Raw genomic sequence first — 27,924 nt, 5'->3', positions numbered from 1 at the left:
TCATAAAGTCCATGAAGACGGTCGTGACATCAGAGACTGGTAGATGTCCTCTGAACAGTACATCAGAGACTGATAGATGTCCTCTGAACAGTAGGCTACATCAGAGACGTATAGATGTCCTCTGTACATCAGAGACTGATAGATGTCCTCTGTACAGTACATAAGAGACTGATAGAGTAGCTCAAAAGAGTAAAAGGAGTTGAATGTTAACAAAATGTCCACTACAGTGGACATTTTCAATGGGCTGGGTGTCGTCCCAGCAGGAGGATATGTTTCCAGGTGCAGTGTCGCCTCCCGGCCGCCAGGGGGCCCCGGGTCTTCTTTCCCTCTCTCCGGTGATGATGGAGGACGGGAGGATGAACCGGAGAGCAGAGCCGTGTACCGGAGCTCCTCACGGCCGCTGATGGAGCTGTGTGCCGGCTCCGGGTCTCCAGAAGAAGAAGAAGAAGCTCCGTGGAGCCGCTTCTCCCGCTGGCTGGAGTGTGTGTGTGTGGTGACCTTCGACCTGGAGCTGGGCCAGGCGCTGGAGGTAGCTGTTAGCTTAGCATCGTTAGCATCAGCCTTTTATCTCTGTTTACACACACACACACACACACACACACACACACACACACACACACACACACACACACACACACACACAGCAACACCAAACAACATGTGTACATTCATGTATTTTTTTTTTTAACATGTTCAGGTTCATAACCGTGTGTGTGTGTGTGTGTGTGTGTGTGTGTGTGTGTGTGTGTGTGTGTGTGTGTGTGTGTGTGTGTGTGTGTGTGTGTGTGTGTGTGTGTGTGTGTGTGTGTGTGTGTGTGTGTGTGTGTGTGTGTGTGTGTGTGTTTCAGCTGGTGTATCCTCAGGATGTGAAGCTCACTGAGAAGGAGGTCAGATTTATATCTCTTTATAATCATAGTATTTATATATCTGTACATTAATAGTATTAGTATCTCTGTGTATATATATATAGGGGAGAGTGGGGTAAGTTGAGCCATTTTTTAGTTATGCTGTCCTCTAAGCAGGGAGAAATGACACATAGTAAACATGAAAACACACACCTATAATTCAGGATGTCCCCTATCAATGGCAATGATAATAATTAATATTTGATCAAGGGCAGTGAAAGTGTTACTTCTTAAAAAAAAAAAAGTCTTGTGTCAGGGGGTAAATTGAACCACTGTTCAAACCTGGGCATACCTACAACACATCTTAAAGGTAACTATAAACAATAAATAACAAACCAAATACAAGCTTAGTTTTTCAAATATTTTTAATATAAATTTGATTTTTTTTTAACATGTTAAAAGGAAAAGTAATCATACAAATGGTGATACAATTTAATAAATCTTACCAATCAAACACAGGGTACATTCAACTTTAAATGTAGCCTACAATGAGCTCTTATTATCAACTTGGCCTACTTTCATTCATTTCTCCATTGAACAACTGGCTCAACTTACCCCAGGCCCATGGTTCACTTTACCCCATAGCCACCATTTTAGAACCAATAGCCTAGCATTACAATTCAGAGTCACCTTTAGCTTAATGATTCACATGGTTTAATACGCTGCCAACACATTTTTGACGTGACAGCCGATATAGCTGACATCTAGAACATTTACTTTGACAAGCAAAAAACGTTTTTCTGTAAAAATGTTTACTTACCAGACCACAATGAGCATCTCTCTTTCACAGGCAATGAGAAATGGGTGGAGCTTGCATAATTTCTGGTCACTTGATTACAACTATAAGGCGTTGCCTGGTTACAGGGGGTGGTTGAACTTACCCCCTTCTCCCCTATATATATATTTGATGTGTTTCTGTGTGTTTTCAGAGGAGCAGCATCTGCTACCTGTCCTTCCCCGACTCGTACTCAGGTTAGCTCTTTATATATTATTTTAATATGTATTTATTTATTATGATGTGATGTTTGTAGTCAGAGGTGACAGTGTGGACTCCATTTCCCAGGATGCCTTGGGGATACTCAGTTCAGCTTCAGGCTGCGTCAGTCTGTGGGCCGTAGGGGGGGGGGCCGCGAGGAGGAGGTCTACAACCGGGACGCCCCCCCCACCCTAAAGGTACCTTACTCTATATATTCTGTCTCTACAGTGTTTCAGTCAGACCAGGGCTGAGAGGGCGTCCACCCCGAGAGCGGGGGGTGCTTGAATTTTGACTTGAGCCGTCCCTTATAGATAATAGGCTTGTTTGAGACGAGCGAGACCGACCCAGACCTGCGCAATTTCGATCAACGTCTTGCTCGTGCGTTGCATGATGGTTAGTCATTTTGTCCGACTTGCTCTGGAGGCTCGCCTACATGAGACGTTGAAATCTCGTGGGACAAAGACGCCCGCAGCCTTGAGAGCGAGGCGCGGCGGCGCAGTTCCTCTCCGCGGGCTGCGGAAGCTAAATGCTTGATGGGAAACGACTCGCTGGTATCTCCAGCTGAGCGCTCATTGGTGGGTTTTACCCCGTGCTGCTGATGAAGCTCTCCAATTGGCTCGGCAAAAGTTTGTCGTTGTTTGGTGTCAGTTTTACGTCGCCACTTCCATTCACATTTTTCATCATTGTTCCACAATGTTTATCATCATGAAATTAATATCTATATATGTTATACTATACTTGCACTGCTTACCGTTTTCATACTTTATATATCTTAGCATATCCATACACACTGTTCATACTGCTCTCAGGCTGCTGTGTGTATCTAGTGTATTCATACACACTGTTCATACTGCTCTCAGGCTGCTGTGTGTATCTAGTGTATTCATACACACTGTTCATACTGCTCTCAGGCTGCTGTGTATCTAGTGTATTCATACACACTGTTCATACTGCTCTCAGGCTGCTGTGTATCTAGTGTATTCATACACACTGTTCATACTGCTCTCAGGCTGCTGTGTGTATCTAGTGTATTCATACACACTGTTCATACTGCTCTCAGGCTGCTGTGTATCTAGTGTATTCATACACACTGTTCATACTGCTCTCAGGCTGCTGTGTATCTAGTGTATTCATACACACTGTTCATACTGCTCTCAGGCTGCTGTGTGTATCTAGTGTATTCATACACACTGTTCATACTGCTCTCAGGCCGCTGTGTGTATCTAGTGTATTCATACACACTGTTCATACTGCTCTCAGGCCGCTGTGTGTATCTAGTGTATTAAAACACACTGTTCATACTGCTCTCAGGCTGCTGTGTGTATCTAGTGTATTCATGCACACTGTTCATACTGCTCTCAGGCTGCTGTGTGTATCTAGTGTATTCATACACACTGTTCATACTGCTCACAGGCTGCTGTGTGTATCTAGTGTATTCATACACACTGTTCATACTGCTCTCAGGCTGCTGTGTGTATCTAGTGTATTCATACACACTGTTCATACTGCTCTCAGGCTGCTGTGTATATCTATTGTATTCATACACACTGTTCATACTGCTCTCAGGCCGCTGTGTGTATCTAGTGTATTCATACACACTGTTCATACTGCTCTCAGGCTGCTGTGTATATCTAGTGTATTCATACACACTGTTCATACTGCTCTCAGGCTGCTGTGTGTATCTAGTGTATTCATACACACTGTTCATACTGCTCTCAGGCTGCTGTGTGTATCTAGTGTATTCATACACACTGTTCATACTGCTCTCAGGCTGCTGTGTATATCTATTGTATTCATACACACTGTTCATACTGCTCTCAGGCTGCTGTGTGTATCTAGTGTATTCATACACACTGTTCATACTGCTCTCAGGCTGCTGTGTGTATCTAGTGTATTCATACACACTGTTCATACTGCTCACAGGCTGCTGTGTGTATCTAGTGTATTCATACACACTGTTCATACTGCTCTCAGGCTGCTGTGTGTATCTAGTGTATTCAAACACACTGTTCATACTGCTCTCAGGCTGCTGTGTGTATCTAGTGTATTCATACACACTGTTCATACTGCTCTCAGGCTGCTGTGTGTATCTAGTGTATTCATACACACTGTTCATACTGCTCTCAGGCTGCTGTGTGTATCTAGTGTATTCATACACACTGTTCATACTGCTCACAGGCTGCTGTGTGTATCTAGTGTATTCATACATACTGTTCATACTGCTCTCAGGCTGCTGTGTGTATCTAGTGTATTCATAAACACTGTTCATACTGCTCTCAGGCTGCTTTGTATATCTAGTGTATTCATACACACTGTTCATACTGCTCTCAGGCTGCTGTGTGTATCTAGTGTATTCATACACACTGTTCATACTGCTCTCAGGCTGCTGTGTGTATCTAGTGTATTCATACACACTGTTCATACTGCTCTCTGGCTGCTGTGTATATCTAGTGTATTCATACACACTGTTCATACTGCTCTCAGGCTGCTGTGTATATCTAGTGTATTCATACACACTGTTCATACTGCTCTCAGGCTGCTGTGTATATCTAGTGTATTCATACACACTGTTCATACTGCTCTCAGGCCGCTGTGTGTATCTAGTGTATTAAAACACACTGTTCATACTGCTCTCTGGCTGCTGTGTGTATCTAGTGTATTCATACACACTGTTCATACTGCTCTCAGGCCGCTGTGTGTATCTAGTGTATTAAAACACACTGTTCATACTGCTCTCAGGCTGCTGTGTGTATCTAGTGTATTCATACACACTGTTCATACTGCTCTCAGGCTGCTGTGTGTATCTAGTGTATTCATACACACTGTTCATACTGCTCTCAGGCTGCTGTGTGTATCTAGTGTATTCATACACACTGTTCATACTGCTCTCAGGCTGCTGTGTGTATCTAGTGTATTCATACACACTGTTCATACTGCTCTCAGGCTGCTGTGTGTATCTAGTGTATTCATACACACTGTTCATACTGCTCTCAGGCTGCTGTGTGTATCTAGTGTATTCATACACACTGTTCATACTGCTCTCAGGCTGCTGTGTGTATCTAGTGTATTCATACACACTGTTCATACTGCTCTCAGGCTGCTGTGTGTATCTAGTGTATTCATACACACTGTTCATACTGCTCTCAGGCTGCTGTGTGTATCTAGTGTATTCATACACACTGTTCATACTGCTCTCAGGCTGCTGTGTGTATCTAGTGTATTCATACACACTGTTCATACTGCTCTCAGGCTGCTGTGTGTATCTAGTGTATTCATACACACTGTTCATACTGCTCACAGGCTGCTGTGTGTATCTAGTGTATTCATACACACTGTTCATACTGCTCTCAGGCTGCTGTGTGTATCTAGTGTATTCATACACACTGTTCATACTGCTCTCAGGCTGCTGTGTGTATCTAGTGTATTCATACACACTGTTCATACTGCTCTCAGGCTGCTGTGTGTATCTAGTGTATTCATACACACTGTTCATACTGCTCACAGGGTGCTGTGTGTATCTAGTGTATTCATACACACTGTTCATACTGCTCTCAGGCTGCTGTGTGTATCTAGTGTATTCATACACACTGTTCATACTGCTCACAGGCTGCTGTGTGTATCTAGTGTATTCATACACACTGTTCATACTGCTCTCAGGCTGCTGTGTGTATCTAGTGTATTCATACACACTGTTCATACTGCTCACAGGCTGCTGTGTGTATCTAGTGTATTCATACACACTGTTCATACTGCTCTCAGGCTGCTGTGTGTATCTAGTGTATTCATACACACTGTTCATACTGCTCACAGGCTGCTGTGTGTATCTAGTGTATTCATACACACTGTTCATACTGCTCTCAGGCTGCTGTGTGTATCTAGTGTATTCATACACACTGTTCATACTGCTCTCAGGCTGCTGTGTGTATCTAGTGTATTCATACACACTGTTCATACTGCTCACAGGCTGCTGTGTGTATCTAGTGTATTCATACACACTGTTCATACTGCTCTCAGGCTGCTGTGTGTATCTAGTGTATTCAAACACACTGTTCATACTGCTCTCAGGCTGCTGTGTGTATCTAGTGTATTCATACACACTGTTCATACTGCTCTCAGGCTGCTGTGTGTATCTAGTGTATTCATACACACTGTTCATACTGCTCTCAGGCTGCTGTGTGTATCTAGTGTATTCATACACACTGTTCATACTGCTCTCAGGCTGCTGTGTGTATCTAGTGTATTCATACACACTGTTCATACTGCTCTCAGGCTGCTGTATGTATCTAGTGTATTCATACACACTGTTCATACTGCTCTCAGGCTGCTGTGTGTATCTAGAGTATTCATACACACTGTTCATACTGCTCTCAGGCTGCTGTGTGTATTCATACCCCTCACTGTTTATTCATCATTCACTTCATTCTATATTTATTCTGTAGATTGTGTACATTACTTTTCACTTTACTGCTTGTTGCACTCCTGGTTGGAAGCTAAACTGCGTTTCGTTGTCTCAGTTCCTGTAATCTGTGCAATAACAATAGAGTTGAATCAAATCTTGAGCAGGAGCAAATGTGTTTATTTAGTACATATCTGACATTAACGATTAAACACATTTGTGCATTCTTTATAAATGCAAACCGAGTCAAGCCGACTCCGGAGGTGGCGGTATGCACCTTAAAGTTGTTTGCAATCCGCCAAAAAAACGAGAGAAGAAGAAGAAGAAGGCGAAGAAGTAGAAGAAGAAGAAGAAGAAGAAGAAGAAGAAGAAGAAGAAGAAGAAGAAGAATCCGACTCGGAGCTGTCCGACTTCAGGCGAGCTTTTTGAGACCTCCCCCGGCTGCGATCGGCTATTCTCGTCTACTTTCGAGGCGAGCCGCAACGCGTCTTAAACAAGCCTAGTGTCTCTTTACGTTAGTGAGCCGGATCATTTGGCTCGGCTCTCTCACGGTTCTTCAAGTTTCCACAGTTTACCGCGGAGCCTCAGTTTCGCCACTGCGAGGCTCCGGTGCTCGCAGCTCATGCGCGTGCTCCACTAGCACTGCGCACGTTCCGTGTTGTCCCGTAGCAGGCACCTTCGATGTCGGGGAAACGATCTTCAATACTCCGAAAAGAATCCCACCAGACTCCTTTGCCCCTCCAGCAGCGGGATCTCCTTTTCCCTTTTCGTTATTTCAAGCGATAAAAACTCTCGATCTTCTCTCAAATTATTAATATTTGTGGACGCCCTCGGCTCGCGTTCAGGGCGTCCCGAGATGAATAAGTTATATTATATTATAATATATATATTACCACCTCCAGATACTCTGTACTCAACTGTGTGTGTGTGTGTGTGTGTGTGTGTGTGTGTGTGTGTGTGTGTGTGTGTGTGTGTGTGTGTGTGTGTGTGTGTGTGTGTGTGTGTGTGTGTGTGTGTGTGTGTGTGTGTGTGTGTGTGTGTGTGTGTGTGTGTGTGTGTGTGTGTGTGTGTGTGTGTGTGTGTGTGTGTGTGTGTGTGTGTGTGTGTGTGTGTCAGACAGAGGTCTCCCATTTCTTCGGCTTTGTTTACTTCAGGCAGGTGAAGGACGCCTCGGTGAAGAGAGGGTACTTCCAGAAGGTCATTGCATCAATATTATGTATATATTGATATACATTTATTATTTATATGTTATTATTATTATATTTATTATTATATATATTTTATTTATATATTATTTATATATATCATTATATATATTTTATTTATATATTATTTATATATATCATTATATATATTTTATTTATATATTATTTATATATATCATTATATATATTTTATTTATATATTATTTATATATATCATTATATATATTTTATTTATATATTATTTATATATATCATTATATATATTTTATTTATATATTATTTATATATATCATTATATATATTTTATTTATATATTATTTATATATATCATTATATATATTTTATTTATATATTATTTATATATATCATTATATATATTTTATTTATATATTATTTATAGGGATGTCCCGATCCGATTCCGATCATTTGATTTTGGCAATTTGCCGATACCGATTTTTCCCGATCCGATCTTTATGCAATGCATTAAGAGAAAAAAAAAAAAAAGCATTCAAGTTGTCCCTTAAGGTTATTTTTTTATTTAAATTGGATATTCTATCCAGCATGGATATAGCTTCTTTCTTTCACAGCAGCATTGGATCAGTTCAGTTGTGCAGCATTGGATCAAAACAAAATAAAGCTTTCAGTGCTCGTTAGCTTACTGCTACAATTAGACACTGCGCCCACTCTGTTGCCAGATTTGAGAGAAATAAGCAGGTCTATGAAGACAAGCCCCAAAGAAGCAACACATACATGATGTCGTGTCATTTGAAACCAAAACTAAGGCCTCAGGATGACTTTAAGACTTGAACATGGTCATTTTTGTTTTGTAACATTGAATACAACATTACAAAAAAAGTATTTAAAAAAAAAAAAGAATCCCGATCCCCGATTTTTTTCCTCACGATTCCGATCTTTTGAAAATCACGTGATCAGCTCCGATCCCCGATCACGTGATCGGATCGGGACATCTCTAATTATTTACATATATTATATATATTGATATATATGATGTCCTCTTTATTGCAGTCTCTCGTGCTGTTATCTCGACTGCCCTTCCCCCCCCTGTTCCAGACCCTTCTACAGATCGTGGCTCCGGAGTTTTTTGAGAAACTGGAGCCGTGCCTGGAGACAGGTGATGATGTCATGACTCTGGACCAATCAGAACAGCAGGTATTATGTCATCACTCTGAAAGGTCTCATGACGTCTCTCTCTCCTCCTCACAGTGTGCAACGAGATCGACCAATGGCCTGCCCCCGTTCCCGGGCTGAGCCTCACCCTGCCGCTGATGGGCCTGGTCCTGCAGGTGGGACTTATATACAAACACAGTATATATATATATATATATATATATATATATATATTAATGCTGTCAAAATTATCGCGTTAACGGCGGTAATTCATTTTTTTAATTAATTGCGTTAAAATATTTACTCCACTAGCCCCCCCCCCCCCCCGTCAACTTTCCTGAAGTACTCCCCCGTTGATAGAAATCAACATGTAATGAAATAAGACCCCACGGTTTGATGATTGATAGGTATGTTATAATAAACATACTGTATGTGAAATGGATATATCCGCTTGCTTTCATTTATCTTTCCATTCCCACAACATACATAAAGAAATGGCATATTTTGGACATAGTTCGAATGGTGATTAATCTGATTAAAGATGTTAATCGTTTGACAGCCCTAATATATATATACACAGTATTAATATATATATATACACAGTATTTACAGTATATAGATTGACCCTCCAGAAAAACGCGGGCACTAATCCTTAATTATGCGATGAACATGCAGGGTTTTTATGTGATTTTATGCGGTGAAATTGCGGGAAGTTGCGTAATATACTAAATATGCGAAAAGTTGTGAAATATGCGGGAAGCGGAAAAAAGGTGATTCTTCTCCCACACCCTGTTACTAGGCTACTACTGAATGAAACACACACACACACACACACACACACACACACACACACACACACACACACACACACACACACACACACACACACACACACACACACACACACACACACACACACACTTCTCCGCCTCATTCTGTTTTCATTTACTCGTTCGTTATCTGCAGCTTCAATCTTGTAGCTACTCACTTCGTTTCTTGTAGCCCTCAAAAGGGTTTTGGAGGTTGATGCCTCGGTGAATGTGAGTTGTTTGGCTTTCTTGTCCGCAGCAGCAGAAAGCATTTTCGAATCTTTGAATGAATCAAAGTGGGTCGTCACCGTCGATTTTCTCTTATGCTGCAACACACAGTTGCACGGGGTGCAGAATAGTTTCCCCCCACTTTCGTGCAAGACGTCGGGGTACTGCTTTGCCCGGTCTTTGTGGGTACATGTGATGGATTCGATTTCTTCATCTTGGTGTTTGAATTCCATACGTTCACACGACGGTGTTTGCCTTCTGTGATGCGCGAGCTGATGACGTCGCATCATCATCATCATCATCATCATCATCATCATCATCATCATCATCATCATCATCATCATCATCATCATCATCATCATCACTACTCGTCAAGACGTGGAGGGTCTATATAGAGTATAAAGGTGTGTCTCCGGGTCGCGCTAACCGAGTATTTTCCACAGCAGTCATTTTGACAAATTAGAACAAACTGGGAACAAAGTTTCCCCTCAGACAACCCCCCTCAGACAACCCCCCTCAGTCAACCCCCCTCAGACAACCCCCCTCAGACAACCCCCCTAAGTCAACCCCCTCAGACAACCCCCCTCAGACAACCCCCCTCAGTCAACCCCCCTCAGACAACCCCCCTCCGTCAACCCCCCTCAGTCAACCCCCCTCAGTCAACCCCCCTCAGACAACCCCCCTCAGTCAACCCCCCTCAGTCAACCCCCCTCAGACAACCCCCCTCCGTCAACCCCCCTCCGTCAACCCCCCTCCGTCAACCCCCCTCAGACAACCCCCCTCAAACAACCCCCCTCCGTCAGCCCCCCTCCGTCAGCCCCCCTCCGTCAACCCCCTTCAGTCAACCCCCCTCCGTCAGCCCCCCTCAGTCAACCCCCCTCCGTCAACCCCCCTCCGTCAGCCCACCTCCGTCAACCCCCCTCCGTCAGCCCCCCTCCATCAGCGCCCCTCCATCAACCCCCCTCAGTCAGCCCCCCTCAGTCAACCCCCCTCCGTCAGCCCCCCTCCATCAGCCCCCTCCATCAACCCCCCTCCGTCAGCCCCCCTCCGTCAACCCCCTTCAGTCAACCCCCTTCAGTCAACCCCCATCCGTCAGCCCCCCTCCATCAACCCCCCTCCGTCAACCCCCCTCCGTCAGCCCCCCTCCGTCAACCCCCCTCCGTCAGCCCCCCTCCATCAGCCCCCCTCCATCAACCCCCCTCAGTCAACCCCCCTCCGTCAACCCCCCTCCATCAGCCCCCCTCCATCAACCCCCCTCAGTCAACCCCCCTCCGTCAGCCCCCCTCCATCAGCCCCCTCCATCAACCCCCCTCCGTCAGCCCCCCTCAGTCAACCCCCCTCCGTCAACCCCCCTCAGTCAGCCCCCCTCAGTCAGCCCCCCTCAGTCAGCCCCCCTCCATCAGCCCCCCTCAGTCAACCCCCCTCAGTCAACCCCCCTCAGTCAGCCCCCCTCCATCAGCCCCCCTCAGTCAACCCCCCTCAGTCAACCCCCCTCCGTCAACCCCCCTCAGTCAGCCCCCCTCAGTCAGCCCCCCTCAGTCAGCCCCCCTCCATCAGCCCCCCTCAGTCAGCCCCCCTCAGTCAACCCCCCTCCATCAGCCCCCCTCAGTCAGCCCCCCTCAGTCAGCCCCCCTCCATCAGCCCCCCTCAGTCAACCCCCCTCCGTCAGCCCCCCTCCGTCAGCCCCCCTCAGTCAGCCCCCCTCCATCAACCCCCCTCCGTCAGCCCCCCTCCGTCAGCCCCCCTCAGTCAACCCCCCTCCGTCAGCCCCCCTCAGTCAGCCCCCCTCAGTCAGCCCCCCTCAGTCAGCCCCCCTCCGTCAGCCCCCCTCAGTCAACCCCCCTCCGTCAGCCCCCCTCCGTCAGCCCCCCTCCGTCAACCCCCTTCAGTCAACCCCCTTCAGTCAACCCCCATCCGTCAGCCCCCCTCCATCAACCCCCCTCCGTCAACCCCCCTCCGTCAGCCCCCCTCCGTCAACCCCCCTCCGTCAGCCCCCCTCCATCAGCCCCCCTCCATCAACCCCCCTCAGTCAACCCCCCTCCGTCAACCCCCCTCCGTCAGCCCCCCTCCATCAGCCCCCCTCCATCAACCCCCCTCAGTCAACCCCCCTCCGTCAGCCCCCCTCCATCAGCCCCCTCCATCAACCCCCCTCCGTCAGCCCCCCTCAGTCAACCCCCCTCCGTCAACCCCCCTCCGTCAACCCCCCTCCATCAGCCCCCCTCAGTCAGCCCCCCTCAGTCAGCCCCCCTCCATCAGCCCCCCTCAGTCAACCCCCCTCCGTCAGCCCCCCTCCGTCAGCCCCCCTCAGTCAGCCCCCCTCCATCAACCCCCCTCCGTCAGCCCCCCTCCGTCAGCCCCCCTCAGTCAACCCCCCTCCGTCAGCCCCCCTCAGTCAGCCCCCCTCAGTCAGCCCCCCTCCGTCAGCCCCCCTCGTCAAGATGTGTCTCTGGCAGGTGGGACATATACAGTATATATATATATATATATATATATAGTATTAGTATATATATATATATATATAGTATTAGTATATATATATATATATAGTATTAGTATATATATATATATAGTATTAGTGTATATATATATATATATATATATATATTTAGTATGTATATATATATATATAGTATTAGTATATATATATATATAGTATTAGTATATATATATACATATAGTATTAGTATATATATATATAGTATTAGTATATATATATATATATAGTATTAGTATATATATATATATATAGTATTAGTGTATATATATAGTATATGAAGGTGTGTCTCTGGCAGGTGCGGGTCCCCTCCAGGAGTGATAAGCCCGGAGGAAGTCCAGTGAGACAGAGCGCTGCAGAGGTCAGGAGGTCACACTTTTATTTATAACACTGTTAACCAAACGACAGGTCAATAAACTTGTATTATTATTCTCTGTGTCTCAGAACCTGCTACGGACCCCCACGGTGCTACGGACCCCCACGTTGCTGCCCAGCATCCACGAGCTGGACCTCTTCAGGTACTCATTATATCATTTATATATAAGTATTTGACCCCTTGAAGATTTTTTAAATTATTATATGATGTTATATTATCCATCCATCTTGTCCCTCTTATCCGTGGTCGGGTCGTGGCGGTAGCAGTTCCAGCAGAGAGCCCCAAACGTCCCTTTCCCTTAGAGCAGCTCTGGGCTTTATACGGCCGGGCCGTAAAAAGTCAAAGCTCAGAGGGGGCCGTTGCTTCTCTATAGCGGCCCCCACACTGTGGAACGATCTGCCCCTGCACATCAGACAGGTCCCCACACTGTGGAACGATCTGCCCCTGCACATCAGACAGGTCCCCACACTGTGGAACGATCTGCCCCTGCACATCAGACAGGTCCCCACACTGTGGAACGATCTGCCCCTGCACATCAGACAGGCCTCCACACTGTGGAACGATCTGCCCCTGCACATCAGACAGGTCCCCACACTGTGGAACGCTCTGCCCCTGCACATCAGACAGGCCTCCACACTTTGGAACGATCTGCCCCTGCACATCAGACAGGCCTCCACACTGTGGAACGATCTGCCCCTGCACATCAGACAGGCCTCCACACTGTGGAACGATCTGCCCCTGCACATCAGACAGGCCTCCACACTTTGGAACGATCTGCCCCTGCACATCAGACAGGCCTCCACGCTGTGGAACGATCTGCCCCTGCACATCAGACAGGCCTCCACACTTTGGAACGATCTGCCCCTGCACATCAGACAGGCCTCCACACTTTGGAACGATCTGCCCCTGCACATCAGACAGGTCCCCACACTGTGGAACGATCTGCCCCTGCACATCAGACAGGCCTCCACACTGTGGAACGATCTGCCCCTGCACATCAGACAGGCCTCCACGCTGTGGAACGATCTGCCCCTGCACATCAGACAGGCCTCCACGCTGTGGAACGATCTGCCCCTGCACATCAGACAGGCCTCCACGCTGTGGAACGATCTGCCCCTGCACATCAGACAGGCCTCCACACTGTGGAACGATCTGCCCCTGCACATCAGACAGGCCTCCACACTGTGGAACGATCTGCCCCTGCACATCAGACAGGCCTCCACACTGTGGAACGATCTGCCCCTGCACATCAGACTGGAGCCGCGGTGCCGTTCTGTTGGCCCTGCTCACAAGCTGATTAAGATCCAAAGCTTTAGTCCGTTTGGAATCAACGCTGAGTACAGCCACACTGACAGTCTCTTCTCTGTCATTGTAGACTGAATGCTTCTCGTTTCGCGCCGTCCTGTTCAAATGACATCACATTTTCTCTCATAAATGTCCGATGAGCCAAAGCTTTAGTGCGTTTTCAATCAACTTTTCTTTCAAAACAAAGCTGCCAGCTGGGGTGGCAGCATATGCACCACCACCCCTCGCCCTCCATGAACGGCGTCTCCGATTTTGTTGTCAATGTTTTGACTGAACTTTGTTACTGTTCACATATAAGTAAACATTACGTTGGAATGATGTTGTGAGCTGGTGTTATTTTTTTCAAGCCACAAACCGCATTTTGGCTATTTCAGCACCACGCGCTGTCCACCTATTGATCCACTATCAGCGTCAGTGCACCCCGCTGCCAGATGGTACCTGTGTGTCATTCACTCTCAACATGGATACAAGTACAATAAGCATTCTTCAGGTGTAGGTAGATTCTCTATTCGGACATTATAGCCGACATGTGCCACTGTCGGTCCGATATTGTAAAAAAAAAAAAGAATCTCAAAAGAATCTTTTATTTTTATTCTAAAAATACGTTTCAGGGCCAAATATTATTGCTGGCGAGCCACCAAGGGCCCGCGGGCCGCCTATTACCGACCCATGATGTATATAGTAAATGTTCTAACCGGTTACAATGGCGACACACTTCGGGTTAGGGTCGCCATTGTAACCGGTTAGAACTCGAAGTGGCGATGAGGTCTTAAAATGTATGGAAAGGGTCTTAGAAAAGGTATTCAATTACATTTGACTTCAGGATTCTTGCATATACCCTGATTATATGATATGATATTCTATCCAGGTGTTTCCAGCCGGTGCTGGTTCACCTGCAGGTGTTGTGGGAGCTGCTGTTGCTAGGGGAACCGCTGGTTGTCATGGCACCGTCTCCCACCGTCTCCTCGGAAACCGTGCTGGCTCTCATCAGGTATTTACAGTATTTACATATACCTATATTTACTGTACATACAGTAATATATACAGTACATATAGGGGCATATATTTACTGTACATAGGTCTACTGTTAATATGCACTATGTATACATATATACAGTGCATAAATATATATATATCTACCCTATATGTTTTACTGTAGATAAAATAGCATATATAAGAGTGTATATATTGTATACAGTATATATTACAGTGTATATATACACGTCTCTCCTCAGTATGATCAGTCCTCTGAGGTTCTGCTGTGATTTCCGGCCGTACTTCACCATCCACGACTCAGAGTTCAGAGAATACACCACCAGGACCCAAGCCCCGTGAGACACCTGTCCCTCACCTGTCTGTCTGTCTGTTTGACTGTCTCTCACCTGTCTATCTGACTGACTGTGTCTGTATTTCTGTCTGTCTGACTTTCTGTCTGTCTGACTGTCCCTCGCCTGTAACCTGTCTGTCTCTCACCTCAGTGTTTCCCCTAGGATGGAGTCATAGCAGCGGTGCTAAGGCACGTGGGCCCAGCATAATGTGAGCGCGGACCGTGTGGAATTTTTTAGTGTGTGCGCCCCGCCAATTTGTTTCTATGTGTCTGCACAAGAAAGGCTCTTAAGGCCTAGTACCAGGGCCGGTTCTAGCCAATTTGCTGCCCGAGGTGAGATTTTATATGTAAAGAATAAATGAAAAATCTCTACAAAAGGCAATTACACTACAGAAACAGAAACTTATTGACATAGGTAATATACGTCAAAATGGCTTCAAATGTATTCATTATTGTATGAACATGTTTGAATTAGGGGGTGGACGTCACTTCCTCTATGGGGGTCCGGGGGTATGCCCCCCCGGGAAGATTGTTTTGAACATTTTAAAGTAAAATGCTTCAATCTGGTGCACTTTGAGCACAGAATTACTAGAGACCCGATCTAGGGAGCACAACTCTAAAACGCCCATATGAAAAAGATTGGTTTACATTTTAATAATCAAATAAGTATATGAACATAACCAATAACCTTCCATAGCCAATAACAAATAAATGTAGCTTATTTTATTTTTGTTGTTCATTCATACGTTATTTTACCTCGTTAAGATTTATTTATGCATATTTTTGTATTTCTCCAACTTTAAACGATATGTTTAGTTTACTGTCCTATAGTATACATTGGAATGATTTCAAACCTGTTTTTATTTATCCTAATAATTATAAAGGAGTGCCTTGGAAATATGTGTTTACATAAATTGTGGTCAAAACGTTTGAGACCCACTGAGATAACTTTGACTAAAATGAACTATCTAAATACTCAGAGAGTCTTTAACCTCACTGAGCCTCTCAGTCTGACAGGAGAGCTCTCCTCCACCCTGGTTGTAGAAACATCTACTTCTTATATCCGTTAACACAGCTAGCACCAGATGCTAACAACAACAGCGCCGGTACCGGTGCGCCCTCTTTCTCTCTCTCTCCCTCGCTCGCTCTCTAGCTCCCACACTCCCACGCTCACACTTTGGCTGTGAGCTGCGGGCGCCTGATAAGCCAACATCCCCCACTTTCATCACTTACAGCGCCCACCGTACAGAGCAAATGAAAAGTGTAACCGGGGTGAAAAAGGTGTTACATTTACCTAATGATGAATATTGTTACATTAAGGCCGAATATTTGGATGAGCGCCAACGGTCAAAAATGTTTTTCCGTCCCAGAATTGGCAGCGCAGCGCCTCCCCAGGTCTGGCGCCCTAGGCGACCGACCGCCTGTGTCGCTTATGCCAAAAATCGGCCCTGCCTAGTACATACAGTGGCAATGTCTCAACATTTAGCAAAAATACATCTTTATTGAACATACAGTAACACAAATACTACAGATCCACATAACAAACAATCAAAAATGAAAAAGGGTCACCACTTATTATTATTTTTTATTAAAAAAAAAAAAGTTAAAAAAAACTTCTTTTTTTTTTGGGTGCCTCGCTGGCGCCCCCTAGCAGTGGCGCGCATATTTCAGCAGCGGCGCTGCGCCACCACTATTTGTATATAGGGGAAACACTGCACCTGTCTGTCTGTCTGTCTGACTGACTGTGTCTGTGTTTCTGTCTGTCTGACTGTCCCTCGCCTGTAACCTGTCTGTCTCTCACCTGTCTGTCTGTCTGTCCCTCACCTGTCTGTCTGTCTGTCTGTCTGTCTGACTGTCCCTCGCCTGCAACATTTCTGTCCTTCGCCTGCAACATTTCTGTCCCTCACCTGTAACCTGTCTGTCTGACTGACTGACTGTGTCTGTCTGTCTGACTGTCCCTCGCCTGTAACCTGTCTGTCCCTGACCTGTAACCTGTCTGTCTGACTGACTGACTGTGTCTGTCTGTCTCACTGTCCCTTGCCTGTAACCTGTCTGTCTCTCACCTGTCTGTCTCTCAGTCCCTGTGTAGTGCTAGGAGTCACAAACCCGTTCTTCATCAAGACGTTTCAGAACTGGCCTCATGTCCTCAGACTGGGAGAAACAAAGATGGCGGGTAAACCTCTTCCTCTTCTTCCTCCTCTTCCTCTTCCTCCTTTAATCCATGGATGTATAATAAGAACTGGATACAGCGTGGGAGGCGGGGCCTCATTCATTCCTAGAGCTGCATGAAGATAAAATGGCCCAACTTTTGAGAGAGCGAAACGTCACAGATTACCAAGCATGCCTGAGAAGTACCCTTATGTGCGCTCATAGAGCATGCGCAACTTTAACCACGCCCCCCAAAAGGCTCGTTCACATCAAGCACGTCAATTTGCGTACACGTAACTTAGCAGCTAGCGGCTAACGGCTAGCTAGTAATTATGCTAAGTTACACATCAATCGTTAAGTACTTTTATATTACGCTGTAACAGGATCTAGTGATATCCAAGCAACAGAGCTTCATTTAGCATGATAGGCTACTTGTGTGGGTTGTACATGAAATCACATGGTAATATATACAAAAAAATATATATATATATATGTGTGTATATATATTCACTTTTAAACTTCATGTAAATAACCTGCTTAAAAAGCTGAGGGTTAGGCTAGGTTTCTTCTACAGGAACAAGTCCTGTTTCTCGCTTGAGAACAGGAAAAGGCTCTGTGACCTTTTGACCTGTGCTGGACTATGGTGATCTGATCTATATGAACGCACCTGCCCATTGGCTGGTCAAGTTAGATGCTGCATCACAGTGCTCTAAGATTTGTGACAAACTGTAAAGCATTAACCCATCACTGTACCCTGTATGCTGGTCTGCCTTCACTAACTGTACGGAGGCTCAGTCACTGGTACACTTTCATACACAAAGCCATGTTAGGGAAACTTCTATCTTATATCTGCTCCCTGATCTCACGGCGAATTGTAAGTGGCTACTGCCTGAGATCGCATGCTGTGGTTTTATTAAATGTGCCAACTGCTAGGACTGTCTTAGGGAAGACAGCTTTTAGATGAGCAGCTCCTCTGTCTTGGAATAGTCTGCAAATTAAATGGAAACTGAGCAATCTGATGCCACTAAATATTTTTAAAGCTTGGTTGGATGCTACTCAATGGAAGCTGTTGGTACCTGTTTCTGTGGATAATTATGTAAATGATGCTGTACTGATGTCCTTGTTGTTCTGTCTATGTTTCTATGTTTCATGTGGAACTACTTGAGCAGGTCTCCCTTGAAAAAGAGATCAATGATCTCAATGGGATTCATCTGATTAAATAAAGGCTTTATATATACATATATGTATATACACAGTGCAATAAGCTTCTTAGTGCAATAAGAAGCTACAGGGACGTTAATCTACGTCGGTAATATTAACTTTATTTAATACAAGATTTAATCACACAGCCCATGTAGTATAATATTTTACAAATCATGAATTACAGCAAACATTACATTACACTGAATTTAGCTGAGGCTTTTATCCAAAGAGACTTACAATAAGTGCATTCAACCAGGAAGATACAACCTTGAAGAAAACAGAATCATATAAGTTCATCAGGTTTCATAGAGTCAAACATTTCAAGTGCTACTCAACTGGCTTTAGATAAGCCAGCCCTTTATTAGTATATAAGTGCTTTGTTAGTAATTCTATCTCTGGAAGTGGAGTCCAAAGAGATGAGTTTTCAGTCTGAAGAAGATGTGTAAGCTTTCTGCTGTCCTGATTTCAATGGGGAGCTCATTCCACCATTTTGGAGCCAGGATAGCAAACCCACGTGTTTCTGCTGATGGGAACTTGGGTCCCCCTCGCAGTGCGGGTGCAGCGAGCTGTTTGGCTGATGCAGAGCGGAGTGCACGTGCTGGGGTGTACGGTTTAACCATGTCCTGGATGTAGGAAGGGCCAGATCCATTCACAGCATGGTACACAAGTACCAGAGTCTTGAAGTGGATTCTAGCAGTTACTGGAAGCCAGTGAAGGGAGCGGAGGAGCGGAGTGGTGTGGGAACATTTAGGAAGGTTGAAGACCAGACGAGCCGCTGCATTCTGGATGAGCTGCAGAGGTCGGAGGGCACATGCAGGTAGACCAGCCAGGAGGGAGTTGCAGTAGTCTAGGCGTGAGATGACGAGAGCCTGGACCAGAACCTGCGTCTCTTTCTGGGTCAGCTGGGGACGTGTCCTCCTGATGTTGTAAAGCGTGTATCTGCAGCAGTGGGTTGTAGCAGAGATGTTTGCAGTGAAGGACAGTTTGTTATCTAGGGTCACACCCAGATTCCTTGCAGTCTGAGTCGGGGAAACAACAGAGGGGCCGATGTTGATCGTTAGGTCAAGAGTGGGACAATCTTTTCCCGGAAGGAAAAGCAGTTCAGTCTTGTCAAGGTTGAGCTTGAGGTGGTGAGCAGACATCCACTGAGAGATGTCAGTTAGACAAGCAGAGATGCGTGCGACGACCTGGGTCTCTGAGCGGGGAGAGGACAGAATGAGTTGGGTGTCGTCAGCGTAGCAGTGGTATGAAAAACCATGCGGGTTAATGACTGACCCGAGCGAGTTTGTGTACAAGGAGAAGAGGAGGGGACCAAGAACAGAGCCCTGAGGGACCCCTGTAGTTAATTGACAAGGGTCGGACTCGGACCCTCTCCAAGTTACCCTGTAGGTGCGGTCTTTGAGGTATGAAGTGAGGAGGGAAAGTGCAGAGCCTGAGACTCCAAGTTCTTGGAGAGTGCGAAGGAGGATCTGATGGTTCACCGTGTCGAATGCAGCAGACAGGTCCAGAAGGATGATGACAGAGGAGAGGGAGGCTGCTTTAGCCGTGTGCAGTTTGTCAGAGACAGCAAGGAGAGCAGTTTCTGTTGAGTGACCTGCCTTGAAACCAGACTGGTGCGGATCCAGAAGGTTGTTCTGATGGAGATAACAGGAGAGTTGTTTAAAGACAGTTCAAGTGTTTTAGACAGGAACGGGAGGAGAGAGACGGGCCTGTAGTTTCTAACATCAGACGGGTTGAGAGTGGGTTCCTTTAGGAGAGGGTTTACTCTTGCCTCCTTGAGACTGTTTGGAAAGGGACCAGAAGTTAGAGAAGTGTTGATGAAATGAGAAACGGTAGAATATCAGGAGCGATAGTCTGAAGGAGGTTTGAGGGGATAGGGTCCAAAGGACAGGTGGTAGGACAGGCAGAGGTAATGAGGGTAAGACCCTCACTTGGAGAGAGAGGGGAGAAGGAGGTCAGTGTGTGGGTGAAGGGAGGGTCTGGTGACCCAGAGATGAGTAAAGGTGAGTCAGAAAAAGAAGAGCGAATATCATCAACCTTTTTTTCAAAGTGGTTAACAAAGTCGCTTGACAGAAGTAAGGGGGAAGGGGCTCTGGGGGGGGTCCAAGAGGGAGGAGGGGGAAGGGGCTTTGGGGGGGTCCAAGAAGGAGGAGGGGGAAGGGGCTTTGGGGGGGTCCAAGAGGGAGGAGGAGGAGGGGGAAGGGGCTTTGGGGGGGTCCAAGAGGGAGGAGGGGGAAGGGGCTTTTGGGGGTCCAAGAGGGAGGAGGGGGAAGGGGCTTTGGGGGGGTCCAAGAGGGAGGAGGGGGAAGGGGCTTTTGGGGGTCCAAGAGGGAGGAGGGGGAAGGGGCTTTGGGGGGGTCCAAGAGGGAGGAGGGGGAAGGGGCTTTGGGGGGAAGGGGCTTTTTGAAGTGTTATGAGTTGGTGGGGATGGAGACAGCGTTATGAGTTGGTGGGGATGGAGACAGCGTTATGAGTTGGTGAGGATAGAGACAGTGTTATGAGTTGGTGGGGATGGAGACAGTGTTATGAGTTGGTGGGGATGGAGACAGCGTTATGAGTTGGTGGGGATGGAGACAGCGTTATGAGTTGGTGGGGATGGAGACAGTGTTATGAGTTGGTGGGGATGGAGACAGCGTTATGAGTTGGTGGGGATGGAGACAGTGTTATGAGTTGGTGGGGACAGAGACAGTGTTATGAGTTGGTGGGGATGGAGACAGCGTTATGAGTTGGTGGGGACAGAGACAGTGTTATGAGTTGGTGGGGATGGAGACAGTGTTATGAGTTGGTGGGGACAGAGACAGTGTTATGAGTTGGTGGGGATGGAGACAGCATTATGAGTTGGTGGGGATGGAGACAGTGTTATGAGTTGGTGGGGATGGAGACAGTGTTATGAGTTGGTGGGGATGGAGACAGTGTTATGAGTTGGTGGGGATGGAGACAGTGTTGTGAGTTGGTGGGGATGGAGACAGTGTTATGAGTTGGTGGGGATGGAGACAGTGTTATGAGTTGGTGGGGATGGAGACAGCGTTATGAGTTGGTGGGGATGGAGACAGCGTTATGAGTTGGTGGGGATGGAGACAGCGTTATGAGTTGCTGGGGATGGAGACAGTGTTATGAGTTGGTGGGGATGGAGACAGCGTTATGAGTTGGTGGGGATGGAGACAGTGTTATGAGTTGGTGGGGATGGAGACAGCGTTATGAGTTGGTGGGGATGGAGACAGCGTTATGAGTTGGTGGGGATGGAGACAGCGTTATGAGTTGGTAGGGATGGAGACAGCATTATGAGTTGGTGGGGATGGAGACAGCGTTATGAGTTGGTGGGGATGGAGACAGCGTTATGAGTTGGTGGGGATGGAGACAGCGTTATGAGTTGGTGGGGATGGAGACAGCGTTATGAGTTGGTAGGGATGGAGACAGCGTTATGAGTTGGTAGGGATGGAGACAGTGTTATGAGTTGGTGGGGATGGAGACAGCGTTATGAGTTGGTAGGGATGGAGACAGCGTTATGAGTTGGTAGGGATGGAGACAGTGTTATGAGTTGGTGGGGATGGAGACAGCGTTATGAGTTGGTGGGGATGGAGACAGCGTTATGAGTTGGTGGGGATGGAGACAGTGTTATGAGTTGGTGGGGATGGAGACAGCGTTATGAGTTGGTAGGGATGGAGACAGCGTTATGAGTTGGTGGGGATAGAGACAGTGTTATGAGTTGGTGGGGATGGAGACAGCGTTATGAGTTGGTAGGGATGGAGACAGTGTTATGAGTTGGTGGGGATGGAGACAGTGTTATGAGTTGGTGGGGATGGAGACAGTGTTATGAGTTGGTGGGGATGGAGACAGCGTAATGAGTTGGTGGGGATGGAGACAGTGTTATGAGTTGGTGGGGATGGAGACAGCGTTATGAGTTGGTGGGGATGGAGACAGCGTTATGAGTTGGTGGGGACGGAGACAGTGTTATGAGTTGGTGGGGATGGAGACAGTGTTATGAGTTGGTGGGGACGGAGACAGTGTTATGAGTTGGTGGGGATGGAGACAGTGTTATGAGTTGGTGGGGATGGAGACAGTGTTATGAGTTGGTGGGGATGGAGACAGTGTTATGAGTTGGTGGGGATGGAGACAGCGTTATGAGTTGGTGGGGATGGAGACAGTGTTATGAGTTGGTGGGGATGGAGACAGTGTTATGAGTTGGTGGGGATGGAGACAGCGTTATGAGTTGGTGGGGATGGAGACAGTGTTATGAGTTGGTGGGGATGGAGACAGTGTTATGAGTTGGTGGGGATGGAGACAGTGTTATGATTTGGTGGGGATGGAGACAGCGTTATGAGTTGGTGGGGATGGAGACAGTGTTATGAGTTGGTGGGGATGGAGACAGCGTTATGAGTTGGTGGGGATGGAGACAGTGTTATGAGTTGGTGGGGATGGAGACAGTGTTATGAGTTGGTGGGGACGGAGACAGCGTTATGAGTTGGTGGGGATGGAGACAGCGTTATGAGTTGGTGGGGATGGAGACAGTGTTATGAGTTGGTGGGGATGGAGACAGTGAGAGAGCAAAGGTGGTTAACAGAGATGTTCAGATGTCTTCCCTGTCTGGAAGGTGAAGTCTCAGAGAAGTACAGCGGGAGGGCCAGTTTCAGGGATGTGTGAGAGGAGATGATCTAACTCCTCCAAGAAGTCCCCCAAGGCGCCTGGTGGACGGTAGAGAACAACAATGGTTCATTGTATAGGATGGGTTACTGTGACGGCATGGAGTTCAAAGGTGGAAGCAGTGAAGTTAGGTAGCTTGAAGAGGGAAAAGCTCCAGTTGGGAGAGAGCAGGAGACCAGTGCCCCCTCCTCTGCCAGAGGGTCTGGGTGTATGAGAGAAGGAATATGCTGTGGAGAGAGCTGCTGGGGTGGATGTGTTGGATGGAGTGATCCAGGTCTCCGTGAGAGCAAGGAAATCCAGAGACTGCGGGGAAGCCAGAGATGAAGTCAGCCTTAGGAACAGCTGACTGGCAGTTCCACAGGCCCCCTGAAACGAGATGCTGGATCTCAGTGGAGCATGTGGGATAGACCAGAGCAGGCCGGTTATATCGATTAGGAGATACATGGGGCCAGTGATAGTTACGAGAAGACACATGATTATAGCATGAGGGTCTAGAGAACTGTAATGCAGGGTTAAGGCGCGTGACCTACTGAGACCTGTCTTACAGGTTGAGCAGATCTGAGATTTAAAATCTCTCAGAAATCGCCGTTTTAGCTACAATAACTACAGAACAATTATACAGAGTAGAATAAATGAAACAGAGAAGTCTATTTAAACAAGAATATAACTTACAGTGATTGCTGAGTCAGTATAGATAGTGTCCTCACCGGGTCTGGATGCACATGTACAATATCTCCATTATTACAGCTCCGTGGGATGGCAGTAAGGTGATATGGTCCGTTCTTATTGTGCATCCATGGGTAAAGAGAAACTAATCTAATACTAATAATAATAATAAATGGGATTTATATAGCGCTTTTCTAGACCCAAAGACGCTTACTACTGAACACGTAACATGAACGTGCCGGGCGGCGCAGTCCCGTGGGTTAGATGCGCGTTCATAATGCAGAGGGAAATAACTCAGAATAACGTTATTAGCACATTTTTACAACTTGAGGAACGAATGTTTTTAATAAGGGCTATACAATTAGTCATACTGCGTGGTTTATTTAGTTTAAAAAAAATGATCCAACGATTTAAAGACCACTCTTTCCCCATGTAAGTCAATGGGAAAAAGTGTTTCCGGGCCCAGCAACCTAACGGAAGTGTAGTACCGCCGTTTGGCCACCACGAATATTCTCATCTGAGTCCGGTGCACTTCCTGGGGGCTTGCTTTAATCATGCTGCTTTGATGTCTCTCAGGTGATTTACCTAAACAGGTGAAGGTGAAGAAACTGTCCAAACTGAAAACTCTGGACACTAAACCAGGTCCGTCCATGGTCATTCATATATATAAAAAACTGTTTCAGAAAATAATAACTATATAAATACATGTCTGCAGGGATCTACACAGCGTTCAAGACCTTTCTACACAAAGACAAGATCCTGATTAAAAGACTGCTAAAGGTAAACTTTATTCATATTTATCATTCAATATATTATGAAATATCACCAATAAGATAGATAGAGCTTTAGTGTCTCGGGCATCGAGATAATACAGATAAAACATTCAGGTCAATCAGTCATAGATACAGAACAGAGATCACATGGCAAAGAAACAAACAAGAAACATACAGGTGCAGCACGTTCCCTATTGCACCTATGCATAGTGTCCGTCAGATTGCACATATCCCTACTGTGTCCATACCTATTTACGCATAATGCACTTTCCCTATTTAACCTTCTCGATTGCACAAACTACACTGTAAACATTGCCCTCCCAACAACTCCTAACACAGCATAATCACAATTGTTTCTGACTGTTCAGCAGTTTGATTGACAGCGGAACAAAGGAAAACTTATACCTGTTCAATCTACAGTTTGGTAATCTATACCTTCTGTCCGAGGGCAGCAACTCAAACTCTCTATACAGGATGTGTTTGGGGTCGCATGCGGCCTTGCTTTCTCACCATCTCCTCAAATGTCTCCTGAAGAGAGGATGGTGGAAGCATGCCAATTATTTTTCCAGCCCTTTTTATCAAGTTCTGGAGTTGTAGATTTTTAGATTTAACTGACAAGTTACCAAACCATGTTGTGATGCCATAACGAATAATAGACTCAATTGCAGCCCTGTAGAACATCAACATGATACATGTACCCCATGAACCCTGAGCCTACTAATACTGAGCTGCGTTCAGGGGATCCAGAGGAAGAGGCCGTCGGAGGTCCAGAGTGCCATCCTGAGGAGACACTTGTTAGAGCTGACCCAGAGCTTCATCATCCCTCTGGTGAGCCAATCACAGAGCAGCATGCTGTACAATCACAGAGCAGAAAGATGAATCCCTGTGTTCTGTCTGACAGGAGCGCTACATGGCCAGCCTGATGCCTCTGCAGAGATCTGTGTCACCGTGGAAGGTAGAGAGGAAGTGACCTTGCGTTACTACTGTGTTGTGTCGATGTTTTGACGTGTTGACGTGTTGATGTTTTGACGTGTTGTTGTTGTGCAGACTCCCCCTCAGATCCGGCCCTTCAGTCAGGAGGACTTCCTGTTGTCTCTCGATGACACAGGGCCACAGCTGACCTCGGTGCTGAAAGGTGATTGGCTGGGGCTGTACAGGTGAGGCTCCTTCATGGCTCTGAAACACAGGTAACCTTTACCTCCTCGGTGTGTGTGGAAGATATCAATTAAACTTCTCTGACAGGAAGTTCTTCAGGTCTCCGAACTTTGACGGCTGGTACCGCCAGCGACACCGAGAGATGACTCAGAAACTGGAGAGTCTCCACCTGGAGGTGCTCTGTGACGCCGTGAGTAAACACACCTGTACACATCTGTAAACATCAGTACACACATCTCTAAACATCAGTACACACATCTGTAAACATCTTTGAACACCTGTACACACCTGTCGGAGCATAAACACCTGTACACACCTGTCCTCAGGACCTGGTGACCTGGACTAAAGATAAATCGGAGGTGGAAACCGTTGACTTGATTCTGAAGCTTCGAGAGAAACTGGTGAGAAAATAAAACCTAAAACATCACCAGCTGTTCCTCAGTAAACAGGAAGTGTGTTTCTGACAGGAAGTGTGTGTGATTTTCAGAATAAAGCGCGCAGGCAGCAGCTGCAGCTTAAAGACGGAGTTTTAGAAAAACTGGAAAACTTCATTGAGACGATCGTCACATCTCTACCTGAAGAACTGGGGAGAGTACTGAGTACACACTGTACACACATTACACACTGACTACACACAGTACACACTGACTACACACAGTACACACTGACTACACACAGTACACACTGACTACACACAGTACACACTGACTACACACAGTACACACTGACTACACAGACTACACACAGAGTACTTTTATTATTAAGTTGTTTAGTGTTTAATGTGATGCTGTTTGTTTATTATTAGTTATTAATAAAGGTCTGTTTTATTTATTATTTATAAATATGTTTCCTGATTGTGTTGTATATCAGAGGGTTAGGGTCTCTCAGACCCCAGAGAATGTGTCTCACAATATTTATAAAGATATTGTAATTATAATTGTGTTCTTGTTTTTATTTTCTATTTATGGATTAAAATATGATGGTCAAATAATTTGGTGTGCAAGTCTTTTTTACAGTGAAATCTGCAAGAGAGTTAGCGTTAGCTGGTGAGAGATAGTGTTAGCAGTTAGCTGGTGAGAGATAGTGTTAGCAGTTAGCTGGTGAGAGATAGTGTTAGCAGTTAGCTGGTCAGAGTTAGTGTTAGCAGTTAGCTGGTGAGAGATAGCGTTAGCTGGTGAGAGATAGTGTTAGCAGTTAGCTGGTGAGAGATAGTGTTAGCAGTTAGCTGGTGAGAGATAGTGTTAGCAGTTAGCTGGTGAGAGTTAGCGTTAGCTGGTGAGAGATAGTGTTAGCAGTTAGCTGGTGAGAGATAGTGTTAGCAGTTAGCTGGTGAGAGATAGTGTTAGCAGTTAGCTGGTCAGAGTTAGTGTTAGCAGTTAGCTGGTGAGAGATAGTGTTAGCAGTTAGCTGGTGAGAGATAGTGTTAGCTGTTAGCTGGTGAGAGATAGTGTTAGCTGGTGAGAGTTAGTGTTAGCTGTTAGCTGGTGAGAGATAGTGTTAGCAGTTAGCTGGTGAGAGTTAGTGTTAGCAGTTAGCTGGTGAGAGTTAGTGTTAGCTGTTAGCTGGTGAGAGATAGTGTTAGCAGTTAGCTGGTGAGAGATAGTGTTAGCAGTTAGCTGGTGAGAGTTAGTGTTAGCTGGTGAGAGTTAGTGTTAGCTGTTAGCTGGTGAGAGATAGTGTTAGCAGTTAGCTGGTGAGAGATAGTGTTAGCAGTTAGCTGGTCAGAGTTAGTGTTAGCAGTTAGCTGGTGAGAGATAGTGTTAGCTGTTAGCTGGTGAGAGATAGCGTTAGCTGGTGAGAGATAGTGTTAGCAGTTAGCTGGTGAGAGATAGTGTTAGCTGTTAGCTGGTGAGAGTTAGTGTTAGCAGTTAGCTGGTGAGAGTTAGTGTTAGCAGTTAGCTGGTGAGAGTTAGTGTTAGCTGTTAGCTGGTGAGAGATAGTGTTAGCAGTTAGCTGGTGAGAGTTAGTGTTAGCTGTTAGCTGGTGAGAGTTAGTGTTAGCTGGTGAGAGATAGTGTTAGTAGTTAGCTGGTGAGAGATAGTGTTAGCGGGTGAGAGATAGTGTTAGCTGGTGAGAGATAGTGTTAGTAGTTAGTTGGTGAGAGATAGTGTTAGTAGTTAGCTGGTGAGAGATAGTGTTAGCTGGTGAGAGATAGTGTTAGTAGTTAGCTGGTGAGAGATAGTGTTAGC

At 46.1% G+C, this 27,924-nt stretch overlaps 1 protein-coding gene across 5 annotated transcripts; it reads left to right on the top strand.

Annotated features, from left to right (window-relative positions):
- Positions 1–290: 290 nt before the first annotated feature.
- On the top strand, positions 291–26,726 carry dennd6b (DENN/MADD domain containing 6B). Of its 5 annotated transcripts, none has more exons than XM_079653206.1 (20): positions 291–529; positions 849–887; positions 1,835–1,877; positions 1,969–2,078; positions 7,394–7,474; positions 8,509–8,614; positions 8,707–8,786; positions 12,440–12,502; positions 12,586–12,659; positions 14,691–14,813; positions 15,058–15,153; positions 17,228–17,322; positions 24,384–24,449; positions 24,523–24,587; positions 25,319–25,408; positions 25,482–25,535; positions 25,628–25,737; positions 25,823–25,925; positions 26,062–26,136; positions 26,223–26,726. In XM_079653206.1, the coding sequence occupies exons 1-20, from the start codon at positions 404–406 to the stop codon at positions 26,361–26,363; spliced, it is 1,740 nt and encodes a 579-aa protein (XP_079509332.1). In that variant the 5' UTR covers positions 291–403; the 3' UTR covers positions 26,364–26,726. The 5 variants fall into 5 exon arrangements, with proteins under 5 accessions (XP_079509332.1, XP_079509331.1, XP_079509334.1 ...); XM_079653205.1 differs by having other exon boundaries at positions 12,425–12,502; XM_079653208.1 differs by lacking the exon at positions 7,394–7,474 and having other exon boundaries at positions 12,425–12,502.
- The last annotated feature ends 1,198 nt before the right edge of the window (positions 26,727–27,924 follow it).

This window comes from Notothenia rossii, assembly GCF_949606895.1.
Source record: "Notothenia rossii genome assembly, chromosome: 10".
Lineage (NCBI taxonomy): Eukaryota > Metazoa > Chordata > Actinopteri > Perciformes > Nototheniidae > Notothenia > Notothenia rossii.
Note: the sequence above shows the minus strand (reverse complement) of the source record. Positions and strands in the feature narration are given on the sequence as shown.